Source organism: Oreochromis aureus, linkage group 7, assembly GCF_013358895.1.
Source record: "Oreochromis aureus strain Israel breed Guangdong linkage group 7, ZZ_aureus, whole genome shotgun sequence".
Classification (NCBI taxonomy): Eukaryota; Metazoa; Chordata; class Actinopteri; order Cichliformes; family Cichlidae; genus Oreochromis; species Oreochromis aureus.
Window position 1 is genome coordinate 35,412,723 of NC_052948.1, and position 22,497 is coordinate 35,435,219.

At 40.9% G+C, this 22,497-nt stretch overlaps 1 protein-coding gene across 2 annotated transcripts; it reads left to right on the top strand.

The window, feature by feature from the left end:
• The first annotated feature begins 3,669 nt into the window (after window positions 1-3,669).
• tsc1b (TSC complex subunit 1b) lies at window positions 3,670-22,485 on the top strand. 2 transcript variants are annotated; one of them, XM_031738979.2, is made up of 21 exons: window positions 3,670-3,802; window positions 4,561-4,664; window positions 4,911-5,063; window positions 5,568-5,712; window positions 5,878-6,032; window positions 6,127-6,200; window positions 6,277-6,455; window positions 6,715-6,833; window positions 7,901-8,063; window positions 8,162-8,283; window positions 8,665-8,758; window positions 9,189-9,302; window positions 11,015-11,654; window positions 14,464-14,507; window positions 15,602-15,768; window positions 16,514-16,696; window positions 16,796-16,906; window positions 18,461-18,583; window positions 18,937-19,124; window positions 19,402-19,575; window positions 20,202-22,485. In XM_031738979.2, exons 1-21 carry the CDS (start codon window positions 3,694-3,696, stop codon window positions 20,866-20,868), a joined length of 3,828 nt encoding a protein of 1,275 aa, XP_031594839.1. In that variant the 5' UTR covers window positions 3,670-3,693; the 3' UTR covers window positions 20,869-22,485. The 2 variants fall into 2 exon arrangements, with proteins under 2 accessions (XP_031594839.1, XP_039470512.1); XM_039614578.1 differs by having other exon boundaries at window positions 9,195-9,302.
• The last annotated feature ends 12 nt before the right edge of the window (window positions 22,486-22,497 follow it).

The window sequence follows — 22,497 nt, forward strand, 5'->3', positions numbered from 1 at the left end:
ATATATATATATATATATATATATATATATATATATATATATATATATATATATATATATATATATATATATATATATATATATATATATATATATATATATATATATATATATATATATATATATATATATATATATATATATATATATATATATATATATATATATATATATATATATATATATATATATATGTATATGTGTGTTATATATAAATACTTTAAATGTGGAGTCTTTTCAGTTCATTCAGTTTCATACTTGCATGTGGAGACCTGCTGCTTTTCTATTTTATCTACCATTATTTAATCAATTAGTCCAACACAATTAATTAGATTTATAGTAATTAATCATTTTCTTAACCATAATACTGTTTTCTCATTAAACATCAGACTCTTGTAAATTGTGACAGACATTTTTGCTGTTTTTTTGGATGATTTATATTAAAAAAAATACCAGATGGTAAGAAAATGATAAGAATAGATGTACACCGATTTAAAAGTTCATGTAAGATTTAATATGGTGTGGGATGGTTTGTTTGTTAAACAAAAGAAGCAGTTTAGCTCTGGGAAGACTTGATGGGGCATTTTTTATTATTTTCCAACCATTAGATAGCTCAGGAATAGAAAGTTAGTTGTATCTTTGCTCAGTCCAGTAAACCTCTGCAAACTGTGTCTGATTAAAAACGTATTCGAATGGACCATATAGCCCCATCATAAAGAAGGCAAATGTCCTTCTTTATGATGGGGCTTTTAAATATTCACGCAGGAGAATAGAAGGCTACTGCTAACAGCTCGCGCTCGGCCAAATGTAATTTTCACTGTGTACATGGAAGTGCTCGGGCTGCATAAAGCTTCTTTGTGTGCTCCTGAGCATTCCCAAGCTGCCTGAGATCACACTGAGGCTAACTCTTGTTTACACCACTGACCTGTCCCTGCAAGACTCTCTTCATTTCCACACCCCAATTCTCAACCCCCGTGACTCAGCAGTTAATTGATTTAAAAAAAAAAAAAAAAAAGAAGAAAACTGGGCTGTGACTTGTCCTGCGAGTGAACAAACGGGAACATGTGCGAATGTTTATGGTCCCGTTTTTTATTTGTTTTGAATAGGAGCATCCTGGAGCGACTAATATTGTTACGTTTCCATCCAGAGGGGCAGTGACACATGACTTCAGTGGAAATACACTGGGTATCGATTCATTTATTTTCTCCAGATAAGCTCCTGTTATCTTGGTTTTAGTAGCATGTGACTCCATGTTGAAAGATTCAATATTTTGCACCAATAGTTTACACCCTGTGAGCTACCAAAAACAAACGAGAGTCTCATCATTTTCTAACTTGTTAGGGGTTGTGGTTTAATAGCTTAAATTAGATCTCTGGTGCTGATTCATTACTCCTTTTGGGGAAGAAGCTGCTGGGTGCAGACACCCTGATGCTAATGGCCTGTCTATCAGTATTATTAATGCCCGTTTCTCAGATGGAGATTTGCGAGGATTCCCTGGCCTCCTTTATTTCGAACAGCTGACTCAGCGTCTAGCCTAAACGCATTACAGACAACATAAACAGACTTATCCCCTAAAATGGTAAACACATTAGGCCCCGTTGTATTTATGTTTTTTGTTTTGTTTTTTTGTTTTTTCAAAGCACATACTTGTGTATATGCAATATAAATTGAATGAACTTCTCACTTAAAGCTCAGATAGTAAACAGGAAGGATTTGAAAGGATTCTCTTGTCTTCTTGAGGTCAGATTAGCAGCAGGTCACATAGTTGGATGCATCGACACTGCTTAATCCGCTCCAAGTCCGTTCTCTGACCTTTTCTTTATTTGTCCCGCAGTATGTTTGACAAGCGAGGTGGTTTATGTGTGTTTGTGTCAATAAAGCTGCGTGTGGTTCAGGACTTTGATGGAAAATCGGTTATAGCCTGCTGAGCTTGTGCTTCCCTGAGGAAAAGATTAAATTTTCTTACTTCAAAAAACAAAATGTATAGGCTTGTTCCACATTTTTGCCTTGTCACTGTAGGAAAAAGCATGGGTTTAAGTAACATTATGAATTGGCTCCATTGTCAAATTGTCACGACTTCCTTGGACGTTTGATTAATGGTAAAAACTTTGCATTCTCTGCTGTGACAAAGTTAAAATGTCTGCAGGGGAAAACAGTCGGTTTGTTTAATATAATATAATTGAAAAATAACATTAACTCTGTCATTTCTTTGAGCATTCAGCCACATCTTATCATCAAGTGTTTGGTTTGTTTGTGTGCCATTTTTTGCCGTTTTCAAACGATTACCAAGTTATTGCTGTAATTGAAACTATAGTACATGCAAGTTTTCAAAATGTTATCAAACTGTTAATTCAACCTTATTAATCTCTTCAGATATCTTATACAATAGGGATCTCTTATACTGACTTTCAGTTCCATGCTTTTATTCTTGGACCCATGATGCATAGCCCAGAGTGGTCCTTATTTATCTTATACTGGCTTTGGTGCTACCACTACTTCATCCTCATGAACTGGCAGTGTATTCTTGCCTTTGACCCTTACAAATGGTGGCTCCTCAAAAGTGGTGTTAAACCTGGGGGTGAACTCTGGCATGGCCTGAGTTTCCAGGTTGGAACACATGGGCATTCTGTAGAAAACCTCAACAATTTCTCTGTTTCTTCTTTTTTCTTTTGTGAGCACTGATGTGGTGATTCTTTAGTTGTTTAGGAGAAGACTGTAAGGAGTCCAGCATGCCTCAGGCTTGAGTATAAATGGTTACTGGTTGATGTTGACGTCACAGTTTGCACAAGCTCTGAGCACCGCGTCAACCGTAACCACGGTTTTATATTCTTTCCCTTTGGGGACACCCTCCCTTTAAGCCATCTTCTTTCTAACTGGCTGCTATTGTGTGAAAACATTGACACAATAGCAGCCAGTTAGAACTTCAGAAGGAAATATAAGGCTGGTGACAGTTCCACCATCCTCACCAGTTTATTGGATACTAAGCAGACATCGTGAAGTCAGGGTTTTTCCTGCTTAGAGGAATTTTAGACTGACTAGCTCTAATAGGGGATTCCTCTATGCCTTCTGGTGTTGCACTTTTTGATAACATGTTAATTTGGCTTCATAAACTCAACACTAACACAATTGTGTTTCACAAATGATCAGAAATAACAGAAAAATAATTGATTTTGCTTTATGTGGCCCTCTAAAAGGCCTAATTTGGCCTCATCTGTGGGATGATTGAGAGACTTAAGGACCACTGTGTGTCTTTACAGCAAAGACATTGTATTCATTGCTTACATCTTGAAATTACATGGAAATATGGCTGCATTGTCTGTCATTCACACCTCCCTCCCTGATAGGATACCATGACAAGGCCATTATGTTAGTCAAATCAGAGCTCTTGTCTCTGAGTGGGTATCACAAAAGAGAAGTCCACTCATTCAGAGTGAACTTTTTTTTTTCTCCCCATTTAAGAGAATTCTCTTTACTGCAAACCCTGCTTCCCATTACACAGTTGATATTGTCACACAAGCAGTAATCCTGGATCAGAGCTTAAACAAATTCTTGGAAATGTTTTTGATTTGATCTTGGTGCATTGTAGAGGTGCCTGGAGACTGTATTGGTGGGTGGGCCCCGGGAGTCCTCCAGGCAAGTGGGGACGGACGCCGTGACAGAGACGCTGCCTCCACGTCCAGCACTGCCACCACCATGGCCAGGGAGCAGCCAAATGTGGGGGACCTCCTCCCACTCTTGGAGACCTCTGACCTCCACCAGCTAGAAGAGATCAGAGGCCTTATCAATGAGCAGCTCAGCACTGGTAGGCACTTGGCTTGTTATGTGTCAGCAAAGTTTATTCTGGGCACAGCTTTCTTTCTCACTCTCTCTCTCTGTGATGTCACCACAACTTAACAGAATGAATAAAATAAAAATTATATGCATACTTGTGTTTCTTCAGTGGGTTTCTCGTTCTGTTCACAAACTCTGATCCACTCTCTTAAGTTGCACCTAGCAATGGTAGTCCTTGTTCTGCTCTGCAGCCTTGGTTAACTTACGTCATAACCGGAAACCCCTCTTAACCCTGCGATGTAACCTTTAACACCAGTTGCAGTCGTAGCAGGCTATGTCGACTCAATGTGTAATTTGCAACATAGATTTCCAGCTTAAGCAGAAATTGGCCATTAGACTAGAATATGGACTACCATTGCTAACTGTAGTCCAGGAACGTGGAGGTTGAGTTTGTGAGGCAGCTGAAGGCTATATGACCATGACAAAGATAACCTAGTCAACCTGACTGTAAGGAAGTAGGAGACAGGAAGCTAGCTGGTTAGCAGTGATACTGCTACTTGAGCAATTGCATCATCTTTTCAGATGGATAAAATAATACATCACAAAATGTACTTTGGTATCAGTGGCCCATAAAAGTAAAATCTGTGTGTGGGGAAACCACTGAACATTGATAAATTGGCCATTCTGTGCAGATTGCATCTCATTCTTTTAATAATGCTTGCTTTATCATCTGGTTTAACTTACCTCACTGCATATTTATTCAAAATCTCCTTCCTGTTTTCCTTGAAGAACGTGGGTCCATGCTGCTAAACACGCTGGTGGACTACTATTTAGAAACCAACTCCGCCCAGGCTGTGCATATCCTGTCATCTGTCAGAGAACCACATGATAAGGTGAGGTGGAGTTTGTTTGTTGTAGCTTGCTTGTGACGTGGTACTTTTTAGGGTAAGAAAAAAAAAGAAAAGCACTACTTATAGAAACATTAGACTCTATGTATTGATTGGTCATTATGGTCCTGTATAAAGTTGCACCTTATATTGTCACAGATTAGTTTCAACATGCTTTAAAAAGGAGAATAACTGCCTGTGCTGAATACTGATTGTGTTTGCTACCCTGACCCTAATGTCCTTCTGTCACAGCACCTTCTAGATAAGATGAATGACTGTATGACCAAACAGGCCTGCCGGCTGCCCACCCTCACTCTGCTCGGCCATGTAGTCCGCAAGCAGCCGTCCTGGATCCACAAGATTGCTCGATACCCTCTGCTACTCTCACTGCTCAAATGCCTAAAGGTAACGACCCAGATACGACTCGATGAACAAAGAAATCTTGTAAAGGCACAGAGTCGTGTGTGGATGGATGCGGATCCGAAGTTTTTCATCCAAGCTGCTTTTAGAATGGATTTAATTCTAGTGAGCACACAAAGCAGTACATTGTTTAGTTTTCTGCTTTCAAAGCAGTTACTTACCTGGATTTTGTTCATATACACACATCTTTGAGCTGTTAATAGCAAGTATTTAAATGTCTGCATTAAAAATCATGAGGCACAACATCATTAAATACAACATCACTTACAGAGTATAGGCTAAGAATTCAGTGTGTATTGTACTTTGGCTTGTATTACTTTTAATAGCTACAACATCCCCATCCCCAAACCTCACAAAATCCGCCTTAGCTCTACTAGAGCTTGTCAACAAATGGTATGCTAATATGCTAAGCCTAAGATTTTTGATTGTCCTATGTAATGTCTTTTGTGTGCCCTAAACCTAAATACTTTCACCTCGATATCATGGCAGACGGATACAGATGTAGTTGTGCTTATCACTGGAGTGCTGGTGCTGATCACTCTGCTGCCCATGATCCCTCAAGCTGGGAAACAACACCTGTGGGAGTATTTTGACATCTTTGGCCGTTTGGCATCGTGGAACCTGAAAAATCCAGGTAGGAACTTCCTGTCATGTCTCAAAAATATGTTGTCGGCTTTGTGCATGTTTTCTAGTTCATTTTTAAGGGTCTTGATCCAGTTGTGTAGGAGGTAAAGGGGTGTTTAAAGGCGCTGAGCAAGCTTAGGTTTTTGTCTCTCCAACCCTTTTTCCCCACTTTAAGGCCATGTTTCAGAGGTTTACCTAATCCACCTACACGCCAGCGTCTATTCCCTCTTCCACCGTCTCTATGGCATGTACCCTTGCAATTTTGTGTCCTACCTGCGCTCCCATTACAGCATGAAGGAGAACATGGAAACCTTTGAGGAAGTAGTCAAGGTAAGCATATTACTTCAGATGCAGTGATTTGTTGCTCTTCATCAGAGTTGGTAGCAAAGTGATGATGGATGTTAAATTTGTGTCCAACTTTCAGCCGATGCTTGAACACGTTCGTATTCATCCAGAATTGGTGACGGGAACCAAGGATCATGAGCTTGACCCCACCAGGTAAGACAAATTTTATTTCTTTATTTTTCTGTATTTGCAGCAGGACTTTGCCTAACAGTGCTCTGCTTTTCTATAGGTGGAAAAAGTATGAAATCCATGATATCGTCATTGAATGTGCCAAAGTGTCTCTAGACCCCAAGGAGGCTTCCTGCGAGGAGGGCTATGCCACCATGCCTGAGAACTTTTACCCCCAAATCCACCTGCGACCACAGGACTGCACTTCCAGCCCCTACCCAGACCTCCACAGCAGCTATGGTCAGTTGTGCATATGAAACAATACTGATATGAGTAAGAATAATAATAGACATTGCATGTTGCATTTTTGCATCTGCATCAAGAACCATAGCTCAGGTTAGAACATAGTAGTGATTTTATTATTTGAAGTATTACTTTGAAGCATTACTTGGAGCAGTTTTTAAAGAACACTGGAACAGTGGTGTCCTAAGAGCAGACTGAGAGTTGCTGGCTGGATCCATTAGTGGCTTGTTCATACCATTTGTCTTCTTGACAACAGGAAGCACTTCTTCAACCCCATTTTCAACTCCACGACAGCCTCTACCCCCACCCCTGTCCTTGCCCCCCTTCTCAGGGACACAATCCTCGTACCGCAGCCCACAGACCTCCAGACGGCAGGTAAGATCATCCATAATTCGATCAAAATCTGTCATAATTGTTGGTTTAGGACACAGGGTTTGTCAGTAATTGATGATCAGAGGGTAGTGCCAGAGCACGTTGTTGTTAAGCTTCTGCTTGATGCTGGCTGTTGTACACAGGGTCATGTTTACACCCCATATAGCACCTGTCAGACAGAGTTAGGCGATTGTTTGTCCAGAAAGCCCTACGAATGAGTTCAAAAAGAACAATAGCTGTCCTCCATATTTTTGAAAAATGCAAAGAAAAAGTGTTTTTGAGTCCCTAAAATCAGCTGGTGGGCAGAGTCAAGTTCATGCCCCTATGCTTATCCTGCCACCACTCCGTAAGGACTGCAAAGGGTTTGTTGCCTTGGAGATGCTGTCTCCCTTTTTATTATCGGACCAGCTGCATGAAGGAGGGGTCTGGGTGTTTTTCTGCCCCCTGGGGTCTGTCTGAGAATTTTTCTCTCCCACGACTGTGACGGATGGATAATCTGGAAAACACGTGAGAGCCGCCATTTTATACTTGGCTTGCTTCACCCACATCCACCTGTTCCACTATTCAGCCACTATTCAATGTTTTCTAGTTCATTCAAGCTACCATCTGACAGTAAATTAATTCTTTCAGTGCATTAACAGAATAAGAAACCTCAGCCAATTAAGATGGATTTTAAATTCTAGAATAATAAATAACCTGTAATTTTTGAGAAGGTCCACTCAGGTATCCAGGCAAGTGGGCATGAAATGCTCCTGCAAACTGAGGATAGTCAAGCTTCCTCCAGAAGTGCAATTTTATATTGCCCTCAATTAATGTAGCACTGCCAGTCTTTCATAAAGCTGATTGTGATACACAGGTGGTCTGTGTCGCTCTCTGTGTGGGCGATGAAACGCATCAGGAAGTTTTATTTCCCACTTTATAGCTTATAACAAGAGGGCGCCAAATCACCATATATGACAGAGAATGATCTAATAATTTTGTTTACTAAGCTATAACAGTATATCATCTATAGACCAATGTGTTTCCCAAATTTTATTATATTACAGTAATAATGACTCTCTTCTTTGCAGAACTCCTGTGAATTAAATTCCTCCTGTGGTGGGAAAGACCCTCTGTGGAGCCCCTCCTCATTGTGTGGCATGACTACACCCCCTTCCTCAAGGGGCATGTCGCCCAACTTGGAGCTCTCCCACAGTGCCTCACATCTTCCCACCCGCTTCCACTGCACATCAGGTACAGGCTACATCATGCTGTACGTACCGTAGCGTTTTCTGACGTGACGTCCTGTCGTGTCTTTTCTGGTGACTGCTGATTGTTTTTGATTCGAGCAGGAGGAAAAGGAACGCCTGCCTCCAGCACTCCAGCCACTTCTTCTCCACCTCCCACCTTATCAGATGACTTTCCTGTAATCTCCTTACCAGCCAACACAGTACAGTCCAGTCCACCAAGAAAAGTATGCTCTCTCAACTCTATCCTGAAAATGTCCATAAGATGCAGATTTTAGAAATGCTGCCAATCACTTTGCATGCTAGAATTACAAAAGGTCATTGACAGTGGGCAGACTGTGATTATTCAATACACTATGCTGTTTTTATTTTTTTAATCACTTAAGAATCTGAAAAATATATGACTAATATGGTGAACAATTCAACGTGCCTTACATGAAAACAGCAAGAGGCAATATGATTTGAGTAATTATGTTTAATGAGGGAAAAATTATAACTTTATTTAAGATTTATTAAGAATTACACTGGGAAAGAAGAGCTGGAACAAACCACTGATGTATCCTGAAAACTGTCTCTAATGAGACTGTTAACTGTGTGTCGCTTTTCAGGATCGGAGACATGGGGAAGGCACAAAGCCCACACTGGTGAGACAAGACCCAGTAAAAGAGCTTGAGAAGAGTTCAGAACTGGCCACAAGCAAAGGTTAGACGTGATCGGTGTCATTGATATGATTTATTATCATTCATTTTACAGTAGTCTTCACAGGCCATCACTTTTTGGATTATATCCAGAATGATCCAATAGAAAACCAGTCTGACTGAAATACATTTCAGATGGAGCTCCAGATGAAGCGGTTAACTCACAGCTGTAATTTGATCTAATGGTCCACTCCTGTGGGCAAGACTCCGTTCTGCCTAATTTTAAAATGCTGAATATTTTACAACAGCATAAACATTTGTAATCTCAGTGAAGTGCACACTTCTACTTGAAATTACCTAAAACGTGTGTGATTTCTGCTTTACTGTTTATAGAGGTTTAATAGTTACTTTTACCCGAAAGTTGAGAAATTATTTCTTTTTTCCTTTCATTTTTGATACCATATGCAAACATGTGGCATGTTTTTTGCCATCAGATGCAGGGGCTGCAGAGAACATCTCCATGACTCTGACAGAGCTTTCAGTTTTCATGAAGAAACAGGAGTTGGAGCTGCAGCTGAGAACAGAGAAAGAAAAAGAGAAGGAAGAGGGTGAGTTTCTTTCTTGCAGAAACACATTTATGTACATTGTCAGCAGATTCAAGCCACAAGGACTGAAGTCAACCCAAGAAAATGTTGCTGTACTCTTAAAAAAATATTTATTTTGAGGTTAACAAAAAAGAAGTCTATAGTTTCCCAAGTCATTCACATGGCGTTAAAGGCAGTCTACCTGCTACTCTCATTCCTCTTATTGAATTATAAATGCACACAAAATGCTAGCAGGATGTTGAATAAATTCATGCTAGCCATTTTTTATTCAAACATTGGATCTGAGCAGCATTCACAGGCACATATTCATTAGCTTTCTGACAATAGAGCTGTATGAACTGGTGATTCTGGCACAAGACCTACATTTGAAAATTCTCAATGTCATATGGCTTTTCTGTTTAGTGGTTGCTACTGGCAAACACCGGAGCCATCAAAGCTATTGTTGGATATGCCTGCCATTATCAATCTTTCCTATTGATAATCCTGAGAGGCTCTTAGTGTAGCAGTTTTCTCCTTTTCTCTTTAATATTACACCTGCAGAGCTCTTGGTTTGTTTGGGGTTTTTTTCATATTTGTCCCCCTTAAATGTTTCAAATCATCAAATTTTTATATTAGACAAAGATAAAAAAAGTAAATGTAAAATTCAGTTTTAAAATTGCTTAACGTAATAAGTGGTTTTGCCACCCTGGCAGTAAGAATTGCAGTCGAGCATTTGTAGTAACTTTCACATCTCTGGAGAGGCCCACCTTTATTTTAAGGCCTGTTTGAGATGCTTTGGCATGACCTTAATCAGATTCAAGTCCAGATTTTGACTAGGCCTCTCCAAAACCTTTGTTTTGCTGCCTTTTTTTTAAAGCCATTCAGAGGTAGGCTTGCTGGTGTGTTTTGGATCATCATCATCATCCTGCTTCACAGCCCAGCTTGAGCTTCAGGGCGCAAACTGATGGCCAACATTCTCGCTCACGATTTTCTGGTAGAGAGCAGAATTCATGGTTCCATTAATTACAGTGTCTAAGTCCTGAAGCAGCAAAGCAGCCCCAGGCTATCACACTACCACAACCATGTTTGACTAGAGCCTATCCCAGTTGTCATACGACTAGAGATGGCCTACACTGCCTCTCAAAAAGAAATGAAATGAAAGTTAAGGAAACTGTACTTCCTAGCCCAATAGATTTTCCCTTAAACTAGTTGCATGCTTTAAAGCAAAGTAATTTTGATTTTTCAGAACAGACACCTTAATAAAATTGGATAACACATATATGAGAACAGTGAGTCAGTAGGATGGTCTGTTTTTAATTAAATCAACATTCTGATTATGTAAACGGATTCCCCTAGTTAAGTTGGACAATTCTCAGCTCATGAACTAAACATCCAGGATGCCAACACATCTCTGTTTGTTCCCCTGTATGTTGAGCTTTCTCTGCATAGTTACTGGTTTAAATCCCACTTGAGCCACTTGTACTAAAAATAAATGCACTTGCAGTGCTGCGAACACCACTTTTAACAGAAGCATCTGCCAAATGGCACAAGCTCTGTTTCTAAAGCTAGGTGCTTAGATGTAAACATTCATTCCTTCTTAAAAAAAAAAAAATAATACAAAAAAATACAAAAAAAATTGGGCACTCGTTTTGTGATTGCAGAAATATTTAAACCTGCATGTATATTCTGAATGTCATTGTCTCCTTAACTCCATAACAATGTTGTTTCTACTGCAGCTGCCATCACAGAGGAGCTATGGAAGCTCACTGAAGAAAAGCTGGAGCTGTCGGGTGTCAGGGGCTTTGACTCCCCTTTCTATCACACCACTGAAACGCTGACTGGTTGTCAGACACGAGACAAGACCCGCTCCAGCACCCAGCCTGGAGGCCCCGTCCTGGACACCCATCATGCTGTATCAACACCAGATAAAGCGGAGAACACTGTGTGTAGCAGCACTGTTGGCAGTGAAAGAGGAGGAGGAGCAGGAGGAGGAAGGAATTCAGCTGTTGGCCTGGAGCAGTCATGCTCCTTTCACACATGTTTTACTCCTATTGAGCACCACCTGCACCAAAGCCCCTCTGTCCCGGATGATGAAGTGACTAAGTTTGGGATGTTCTCCCCGAGTCCGTGCAGCAAGACGCCAGCCCCGGTTCCCTATGAGTCATTTTTTGATCTGGCCTTGCCGAGGGCAGCTTCACTCTTTGTGCATCAGAAGACGTCAGAGGTGGTGCACAAGGCCACCATGGAGAGATTTTTACAGCGGGAAGAGGGGTTGGAGGATGGAGAGGAGGAAGGGGTAGTGTCTGCTTCACCACTGGAGGTGCTGGATCGCCTTGTTCAGCAGGGAAGTGACGCCCACGACAAAGTTCTCAAGAGGTGAGAGACTTTTAAGTCTACATCATTTTAACACTCATAACTACAGTGATTGTGGTCTAAAACACAGGTGACCTGCACTCCATCCTGTGCCTGCACACATCCTGTGTAGACACAGCTGCTACAGCTTCTGCGCACACTACAGATTCTATAGATTGTAGCTTATTTGGAAACATTAGCAACAGTGTATTTTAATAGTTTAAAATGTTCAGTTGTGCATGAAAAGACTAGAATTGGTCATGACCCAGCCTCAGATACATCTGATGTGCTATGGCCAGAGCAGAAATGGTTTGATTTGCCAAAAATATTTCTTCTAAAAATGTCATGTGTAAAGGCAGCAACTGCATCTAGTTTCCTCACAATGCTATTACAAACCGAGCAGCCAGTAATCTATCAGATTAGCCCTGGGTAAAAAGTCTAAGTCCCTGTATTTGAGTATTTCTTATCTCCAACTCCTACAGGATCTGCTCAGCTCTTTCCAGTATTTAAATTGATTTTCAAGCCATAAAATATTTTAAAAGTCTTAAGTACTTGTGAGAGATCATAAATTTTAAATGTCCTAATACTTTGACCATATCAGACATGCATTACTACATGTAGTCGGCATTGTTTTCTATTACAGGCTGTTTAGAAGAGGTGAAATGAGAATTAGAAGGTGACGAATGGGAAATGCAAGTAGCAAGGACACGAGGTTCCAATTGTTCATATTTGAGGTGATTTCTAAATGTTCTGGAAAAAAATTAAACTTAACTGCCTAAATGTTATTTTTTGAGTCCAATATAAGGTTCAAATTGTTTAGAAAAATAAAGTGCCAATGGAGTCTTTCATTTCCACTGTTACCTAATCATCAGTGCCACGTGGACCGCAAGCTGGTTATGTTGGGCGTAATGAAACACCCACAACATTATTAAGTATTTAGAAGAGGGTTTGTGGGTCCTTTGCACAAACCACAACATTTGTGGCATTTTCAGGTTGATGATTCCTAAATCAGAACGTGTGAAGACATTTAATTTTAATAGATAATCAGTGTGCATTGCTCAAGTTATTACTGTTCTGCTGTCAAACATCTTAAATTAACTTTTGAAAAGCATGCAGAAACCTTTTTTTCAACATTGTTGTAAGTACATAACAATCCCACCGACAACTAGGATGACATGAAACGCATGCCATGAGGTTAGATGCACCGAAACTGTATTTTCAGTTCTAGTTTTAGTTGCACAGAAAAGCTCTGTGCCTTTCCTGATTAGCTTTAGTGAGTGTGATACAAATTCTGCTATATGGGTACAGTTTCAAAGAAAATTAAAGTTATTAAATATCAACTTTCAGTATGAAAATACTGAAGTACACGTACGTATGTTGCGGTGGTTTAGGTATTCATTCTTTAACTTCTTTGTTGTGAGTCAGCCACTCATCTTGATCACACTGAAGAACCTCATGAGTCTGTTTTGATGTGCTTTTCAATGTTCAGAGCGTTTCTGGGTTGTTTCCAGTCTATTACCGCAGTTCCAAAGGAAAACACCCAGTTTAGAACAAGCATGACATTGTTCGAAATCCACCTCCCCCTTCTCTCTCTCTCTCTCTCTCTCTCTCTCACACACACACACACACACACACACACACACACACACACACACACACACACACACACACGCACGCACGCACACACGCACACGCAGCTGGCTTGTCCACAGTGCCAATAATACAACAGCACAAACGGTGTCAGCAAAGCCAGGAATGAGCACAGATCATTTAGACTGCATTCAATTTTAGTTGCTTGCTACTGCCATATTTAGATTTTATCTGTGTTAATACAGGCCGATGGAGAGAATGAAGTTTGCACACACACATGTCAACATTAAGGCAGAGAGAGAAATAAGACAAGTTACAAGCATGCCATTTTTACTGCGATGTGGTCACCTGTAAGGGGAGGAAATATGGGCAACGTATGGGAAAATTGTAGGAGCATAATCTCAATATTTCCAATTTTTTGTATCGACAAGTAAAAAATATGATAAGCAAAATATTCTTCTATAAATTTTGTTTTATTGTGAAATATTTTTATGGGTTAATTTTGGCCAAATTGCTTTCTTCAGCAAGTGTTGCCAAAAGACATTAAGCACTGGGAAACAGGAAGCTAAAAAAAGGCCATGACAGGTGCCCTAATAAACTCACAGTGACAACAAGACTCAAGGAAGTTACTGCCCGTGGCAAAGAATATAACACCCATTACATGTTTTTTTTAACCTCCTATAAACAGTCTTGATATATCTTGACATTTAGTGAATTCTAGACTCTGCTAGGTAGATTTTGATACTGTTGGACAAAGCCAAGCCAGCTGTTGTGTCTTGTCACTTCAGCATTTGTGAAAGAAAATAAGTCCCAAGACTGAGCCCACAGAGTAGGCTCTTAGAGTCCGGTGTGATCTGGTTTGCAAAAACACTGAATGTTCTGCTAGAAAGATAGGAGGTGCATCCAGATGCTTCCTCTGACACTGACTTTCATCACAAAAAATGAGTCATTTCTGTATTATTGTATATTCAGTACAAGTGCACTTTTTGAGCTAAAGCACACTTGCTGTCAAATACAGTAGTCTGATTGGTCAGATCGGTTTATTTGCATCCGGTGTGCAAAGGCCATTAACCTGTGCTAACGTTTGCTTTTACCAGTGACTACATGGGTTGTTTTTTGTTTTTTTTTAAGAGTACAAAAAGGGCAGATTAAGAGTACAATATGACAAAAACTGCTCATGTTACTGACCTCACCTGTTTTTTGTCGTGTCCCCCCCCCACCCCCAAATTCTCTTCTTTAACAGATTACCTTTGCCAAGTAAGTCAGCTGACTGGACACACTTTGGAGGTAAATCCTTCACATCACTCAGAACAGCATTGTACACAGATGAAAGTAGCCATTATTAACATTGCAGATGGAGCAGTATATAAATAATACGCATGACTAAGGTTGGCCGCAAGGTCCTAAGACATTTGCAGTATTTTGAAATGATACCAAGGTGGACAGAAAATATGATTAAAAACTATCAAAATAAAAGTTCTCTCGGTCATGCAGAACCTGTTACGTGCAGAATTTCAAGTTAAGATGTCTTCTCTGCCTTTGTTTATGCTTAAGCGCACAAATCTAATTTTCTCCAGCTGCAGTTCATAAAAAGGAAAAACAAATAAAACTCTGCCAACCTATAATTACAACTCTGGAATTTGATAATCTCCCCTGGCTGACTGATAGGAGTCATGTCTTTTCAATTGCATCTAAAACAAAACTCCACTCTTGACTTGTGGCTGATGGGCATGGAGCCCTCGGATGACTGTAAAGGTCCTGGATCAAACTTTCCAGCACGTACTCACTAAATTAGTCTATCATTTTTTGATAAGCAAAACCGTGTATTCAAAATTAGACTGGGCATTTCCTAGATTTTTATTATTATTTGACATAATTTTAAATATTTGTAATGTATATCATATTTATGATGTAAATAACTGGTAATGACATCAGCTAATTCATCAAACTGCCAACCAGACCATAGTACTAGTTACTTTTGCTTCAGCCTTTAGTGATCAAATGTTTGTTCTGTTATCATGATGTAAACAAATGCCAATCTTGATTTGAAAATAAGAAAGAAAAATTCACATTTCCTTACTAAACGGCACACCTGAAATCATTTCTAAAAGGTGTTTGCTATTTTAAGTGCTGTTTAATATACCACTGTGTGTGAGTGATCAGCAAAGTTAGGAAAAGCAATCGATTACAGAATATAATTTTGTACCTAAACTCAGCCTCGTTGAAATTAAAACTGACTATTTATAGATACAATTTTCTTCTGGTAAATTCTCATTGCATTACCTGTGCTCATCTTGTGTTTCACACTCTAATAATAATTAACTCCATTAATTAGTCGTGTGTGTGTGTTAATTACATTATTATTACCTGGGCTTCCTCAGGCTCAGCTCCGCTGGATGAGCTTCACACGCTGCGCAGCCAGCTGCTCCTGCTGCACAACCAGCTGCTGTACGAGCGCTACAAGAGGGAGCAACACGCCGTCCGCAACCGACGCCTCCTCCGACGCATCATCAATGCCACCGCACTGGAGGAGCAGAACAACGCCATGGCAAGTTTGCAAGTGCTCATTATCATCATCATTAACACAGTGTTGAAAATGTACAAAAGGCGATGTAGCTATTTTATACACTAGATGTGCACTGATTCAACAGCTTATTTTCATTTGGAACGATAAGAAAGGGACAAAGCTCATCTAAATTCTTCAGCGACATTCAGTAATCACTGAGGCATTCGGGCATTTCATAATACCAGCTGTCTAATCAGCTGAGGGTCATCTGCATACATACCAATGAAAATGTAACGGAAGTTTTGTTTGCAGACAGATTAGTTTCCAGCAAATAACAGTTACAAAGAAGTCACAAAGGCTGTTTTGCCTCCAGTAATCAAATGTAAACAAAGTAGTGTCACATCCATGTCGCAATCAACCAAAAGAATAACTTTTTACCCCTCTGCCCACTCCACTGGGCAAGCAGCCGGGCAGCATGGACACCAGAGTTTGTTAATTTGGTAACTTGAAAACGAGGCAATGTAGGAACTTCAAATTGATACCACAGGTGCATCTGATAGCAATCTTGGAGTTCAAAGCTCCGTGACCTTGATGTTGGGGTCAGAGTAAAGTTTCTTCTGAATGCATTAACTTGAGAACCAGGCGACATATGTTACCATAGGTGTGTCTACTAGGAGGTTGTATTGAGACGTGTGCCAGTATTTTTGTAAATCATTCAAAAACAGTTCAGTCTGAGTTTCTGGTTTAGAAAATTCTGTGCTTATCGTATATGTGTGTGTGTGTGTAGAAGGACCAGCTGAACCTGCAGAGTGTGGACATCCTATCTCTAAGGGAGAGCTTGCAAGTGGAGCAGCAGCGATACAGGCAGCTGTGGGAGGACCGGGAGACGGTGGTGACCAGGCTGCACAGTCAGATCAGACAGCTGCAGCAGGGCCGAGACGACTACTACACCAAGAACCAGGAGCTCCAGGTACACATGCACGTTCACTCTTATATTATTATGTGCTAACATTTCCATACGGTATACATTAGAGTTTGGTATTCATCTAAATCTGTCCTGCATGTTCAGAGCAAGCTGCAGGAGTATCAGAAGAAGATGGATGAACTGGAAGCCGAGCTTCAAAGGGCCAACAACAAAGTTTGTCACACTGGTCACCTCCTGAATCAGATGACTGTCAAGGTAAAGAAGTACAGAGTGTGAGATCATTTCAAACCACAGTCAGATCTTCGGCTTTTGTTGGTCTGTTTTGGTAGTTTGACATTCTACCTTTGTAGCTACATTACTAGTGCAATAACCTCCACCTGGTGGTTGATGGGTGGCTTTGCCACTTGTTATAGAAAAAAGGAACGTGTCTCTATGCTGTACGTGGTGTGATTACAGCACACTGTTACTCCTTCTGTAAGACTTGCCGAATTTAAACTTGGTTTCAGTTCAGGGTTGTGCTTCTGTACAAAGGTTCAGGTAGTTAAAAACTGGATGCTTGTCTTTAGGCAGTAGGACTCGCAGGTTAACCTTGGGAGACAAATTCTCAGTGCACCAACATGAGAAGGTGGAAGACAACAATAATGCTTCTCATTGTGCACCTTACCAGATTGAAAACTGATTCCTTGACTCAAAAATTGCTGTCTGGCATCTGAGCGGTAGAAGTCACCACAGGTTGAAATGAAAGTTGAGTCAGAGAGAGAAGTGGTTAACTTTCTAAGCCAGCTTCAAGCCTGTGGTGAGGAATCTACAAGTAGCAGCTGCACTTAAAGCTGCTGCAGATGCACCCCCCAGAGTCTTTGATTGCCTTTCATATTAAGACTTCCTATACCTTTTGCTATAGGAAGTTCTAATCCAGTGGTATGTTCCTGACCTGGTTGTTTTTAAGTCAAGCTCTGATATCCTTAATATCATATCTATCATTCTCTGTCAGAGCAAGTTTTCAACTTCAGGGACATTAACATGTCTTTGCCAACAGACCTATATGACCACTGGTGAGACTTCACTAACTTCCTAACACAGTCAGGTTGTGTTTTTACTCTCTTTTTCTATGTGCTTGCCTCTCCTCTAAATTGAAGAACTGTGCAGTACCATGAGCAGGCTTGCAGACAGCTGGGTCAGACTTGGGGAGCTCCAACAAAACATGCAGATTGTCCCAGGGCTGTTGCCTTGGAGATATTGTCTCACCCTCTTTATTTTTGGGTCAGCGACACAGGGGGTCTGAGTGTTTTTTCTGCCTCCTGGGATTGGTCTGAAGTCTGTTTCCCTCCTCTGACCCAGACTGAACCGAAATCCTGACGAGCAGGGAGGCGTCTATTCATTTCCGATCAGACAGCATCCATAGGGTCGTATATATGGTCCTTGTTCACGATATTCAGGTTAAGTACAAGTTGGCAGAGGCAAAAGATGCCTCACCATATTCTGTATTATTCCTTAAATTTCTCACTTATTAGGCAGTCAAGATATTCTTCAAGACCATGCCCATATGGTTTAATATCACGACCTGGGAAGTAATTTCTTAGGACCATTTCACAGAATGGCTGTAAAGTGTGACACATTTAAACAAAGTTGAAATCTTTTGGATTTCTTTGTATACTGAAATATCGCATGACTTTTTGCCGCACCTCGTTGGACGTTTATCAGAGTCAGATCATTAAGGACTGCTTTTCTCAAATTCTTTCGAACAGGGTATTTGTAGCATAATTGCTAATTTGCCCTCCATCATCATTGTTTGTCTCATTTGTCCTTCAGCTGAGCAACAGCGAGAGCACCCAGCAGCAGATGAGCTTCCTGAACAAGCAGCTGCTGCTCCTCGGGGAGGCACATAAGCTGTCCATGCAGGAATTACAGCACGCAGACGCCAATAACACAAAGGTACTGTGGAAGAAGGTTCGTGTGTGTGTTTGCAGGGAACAGCAGAGATGACGTACTGAAGTGAAAATGGACACTAATTGGGTTTGTTGGGTGTGAAACAAAACTCTCCCAGTGAAGCATTTTCAACTTCATGGCATTATGAACTCTGGTGAATGAAGTCACAGGCAGTCAGTCAGCTAATCATAATGCTTTGAAACAAAGACATGACTGTGCTTATGTACCACTTATTGTTAATTTGCAGATAACTTACCTTGTAGAATATGACAGATTTGTAGTAAGGCTCGCAGCAAATGTTAATCTGTATTTTGTTCACATTTTCATGCATTTTTCTTGTGTTGTGACCCACCACCCAGGAGGCCCAGATGCTGCAGGTGTCTTATGGAAAGGAGGTGGAGACTCTACGGCAGAGTCTGCTGGTTCAGGGTCAGAAACTCGAGGCGGCGCAGCAGAGAGTCGCCGAGCTGGAGACGCTTCTCTCCAAGAAGGAACACCTTATCGCAGAGCAAAAGAAGTTCCTCGAGGACGTAAAATGTCAAGCAAAGTGAGCACCAGGATTCAAACAAAAAGAGAATTTAATGTAACTCTTTTCTGTATAACTTAAAGCAGCATTGTGTATCTTGAAAATTAGCGTTTCTCGTAATCTTTGTGTGAGAAGATGGATCGCTACTTTAGTACGGATCATAAACTAGTTGTGCAAGTAGGCAAGATCATTTTTCCTACAAATAAAATATTTGGCTCCCCCCAATTTGGTTTCATATTCTCTCTCCATGTTTGTCTTTTCCTACATTGAACCTGTGTCTTCTCTCTTTTCTTTGAAGGGCTGAGCTGCAGGCCTCAGACAGCAGGTATCAGGCTCAGAGGAGAATCACTCAGCTGCTGCAGACCGAACTCCTGCAGCTCTACAGCAGAGTAGAGATGGAGGCTCCAGCCAGCACCACCTCCAGCTCACCACCAGAGGGCAGAGATGACCCACACATGCCTTGTGACTCCAGGTCAGGGTGGAGTTTTCATGTTACTTTTTATCATACAAAAGTAAAGTCAGTGTTTCAGTCCTTGCCTCCTCCGGCCTGCATGTCAAAGTATCCTTGGGCAATACACTGAGCCCTGAGTTGCCTCTAATGCATCCATCAGCGTGTGAGTGTGTGACAGAGTTAAAAAAAAAAAGAAAAAAAAAAAAGGCATATAATAAAGCACCCGTAAGAGTGTGTGCCAATCCACCAACACTCAGTTTGGTGGAATCTTATTATTAGTACATTACAAATTATATAATATTCTTTTTAGTGCTAAAACCACATAGCTGAAAACTAGAGTCTGACACTTTGGTTCAGACACAAATGGATGGATAGCAAAGTATTTCATAGATAACTTCTATTATTGTGCAGATCATAGATGGTTCATAGGCTTTTTAACAATGCAAATCTTTAGTTGTAAGGGAAAAAAATGTCAGTTGTCTAATTTCTTCATAAATAACCTGGAGGAGGAAAAAAAAAAAAAGGAAAATGTATGTTTCACTGTTTCTTTTTTTTTTTTTTTTTTTTTTTTTTTTAACAAAAAAAAAGAACTTCAGCTATTTGGTCCACTCTGAAATTATTTTTTTTCTCCCCCCCCCCCCTCACAGTGGCATCGTGCCAGATGGACCAAGTAACATTCACACCAACGAGGACACAGACAGCAGACCACCACATGACTCCCCTCATGGCAATGGCAGCACTTTATCGCCAGGGCAACCAAAGGCGAGCAACTCTTCCAAGTCGACGGCAAACTCCATCAACGGCAGTCAGGAACTTGCCCCACCCCTGCTTGTGGAGCCCTCCCTGTCCTGCCCCCATGCCAGCCCGCTTACTCCCCTGGCCGCCTCAGACACACCACTCACCGTGGGCTCCTACCCCAGTGCCAAGAGCTTCCTGGGCATGAGGGCACGTGAGCTGTTCCGCAACAAGAGTGAGAGCCAGTGTGACGAGGACCAGCCACCTCCTCGCCTCGCTGGCCTCGCCCACGGCCTGAAGACTGAGCTGTGCGTGGAGTCGATAAGCCCAAGTTATATTGCCCCAGTCAGCCCCGCACCTTCGCCCATCCCTCCCCCTCCCCCTGTTACTCCTCTCACTGTGCCCACCAAGGAGCCCGTCTCTGAGCCGAAGCAGCAGAGGGCATCCAGGCAGGAAAGTCTCTGCAGAAAGGCAGGGGCCGGGCCTGGTGGTGGGAGGGTTCAGGTAGGGTCAAGTCGCCCCCGGCAGCAGCAGCTTAAGATCATGGACTATAACGAAACCCATCATGAGCACAGTTAGGGACATAGGACTGAGCCGGGATGAAGAGCAGATGAAGGGAGACTGAAATTTAATGACGGAGAAGAGCTACAAAATCGACAAGAGGAACATGTCAGCAACTCTTTGGAATTCAGTGTTATTTGTCCCATTCCCTAAGTGTCACTCTGGGTGGACAACAGGATTTTCACCCCAAGTTCTTCTACTTATGATTGTTTTTGGTTTTTGTTTTTTTTTCATTATGCTTTATTTCCCTGAAGAATTTTGATAATGTGATACAAGCAATGTCAGCATGTTACCAGTGAGCACGCTACGCTTGACAAAACAAAGGTGCTGAAAGATTCACTGACAGGAAGTTGATAAAAGTGATAAAGAATCATGAAGCTCCCTACACAGGACACCTTGACTATTTACTTTTTAGAAAGTCAGTTCACCTAAATTGGAGCTACTTTCTATTGAGGTGGTGTGGCTATCCACAGTAACACAGACGGTTTGTTGTTGAAATATTTAGAGATCATGTTTAAAAGCTGTGAGCAAAATTCCACTCATCACTATTGCATTAGCTGAGAAGGCAGAAACTGTCTCTTTGACTGTAACTGAAGGCACAAGTCAGAAAACCTGAATTTTGGGTGAACTGACAGCTTACTCACTTTTTCTTCTTTTTGTTTGAAACATTTTCTTTTTTTCTATTTAAATGGTGGCAATTCTAAAAAACGAAAACACTGTTTATTTTTCATCAGTTATCACTTCTAATCAAAGTTCGAATATAAGTTCGCTTGAGTTTTTGGTTTGTTCTAGTGACATTTTGAACCCACACTTTATTGTTCTTGTGTTTAAGCAGAACCTTTCCGACAAAGCTTTACATTTTTGTTAAAAGGAAAATTGGTTTTGTATCCAAATGTTTAAGTGTAGGTGCTGCAGTCACACAAAAATGATTATTTCCACAAAAAAGTAAAGTGAGTGAATGAGATTTGGAAACTGGTAACATTTTTATGAATTTTTATAAATGCTACATTTTCTCGCCCCCCCCCCCCTTTTTCTTTTTTTTTTTCCTTTTTAATTTTGGGGTACATGAACTAAAATTGAATCAGACCTGACAGGTTGCACAAGCCCAGGTTATAAACAAAATCACAACATTCAGTTCAATACAATTTTTTTGAAAGTGCCAAGCAATATATTTGCATTCTGGCTGACCTCAGTCATCTCTAAACAAGTGTTGTTTCTCAGCTTGTTCACTCCGCTGGAAAACAGACGCATCCTGTCCGATGGGTTTTCCTTTCTGCAGGTCTGATAAACATGGAGTTACCTGTTCTCCTTTGGAAGTATTAGAAGTAAACTCTGGCTGTGGTAGTCCATCTAAATCCTGTTGTCCACCAGGAACACCTGCTGTTTTTTTCCTTCTGCCTCGCTATCTAAAGCATGTTCAACAATCCACTTTAAATGCCAACGGTAGTATCTACAGCAAACCAAGACAGAAGAAACCAAGACAGAAGGTACAATCAGCACAAACTGAAGGAAGAAATCAGGACTCTCACCGGAGCTGGAGAATCTGGGACAAAATGGCAAAAAAGGAAGTTCGTAAAGCAGTGGCTTGTGTTTAACTGTGAACAATAAAGATCGTCTTCAATGTTTTGCACTACAGTTCTGAGCTTT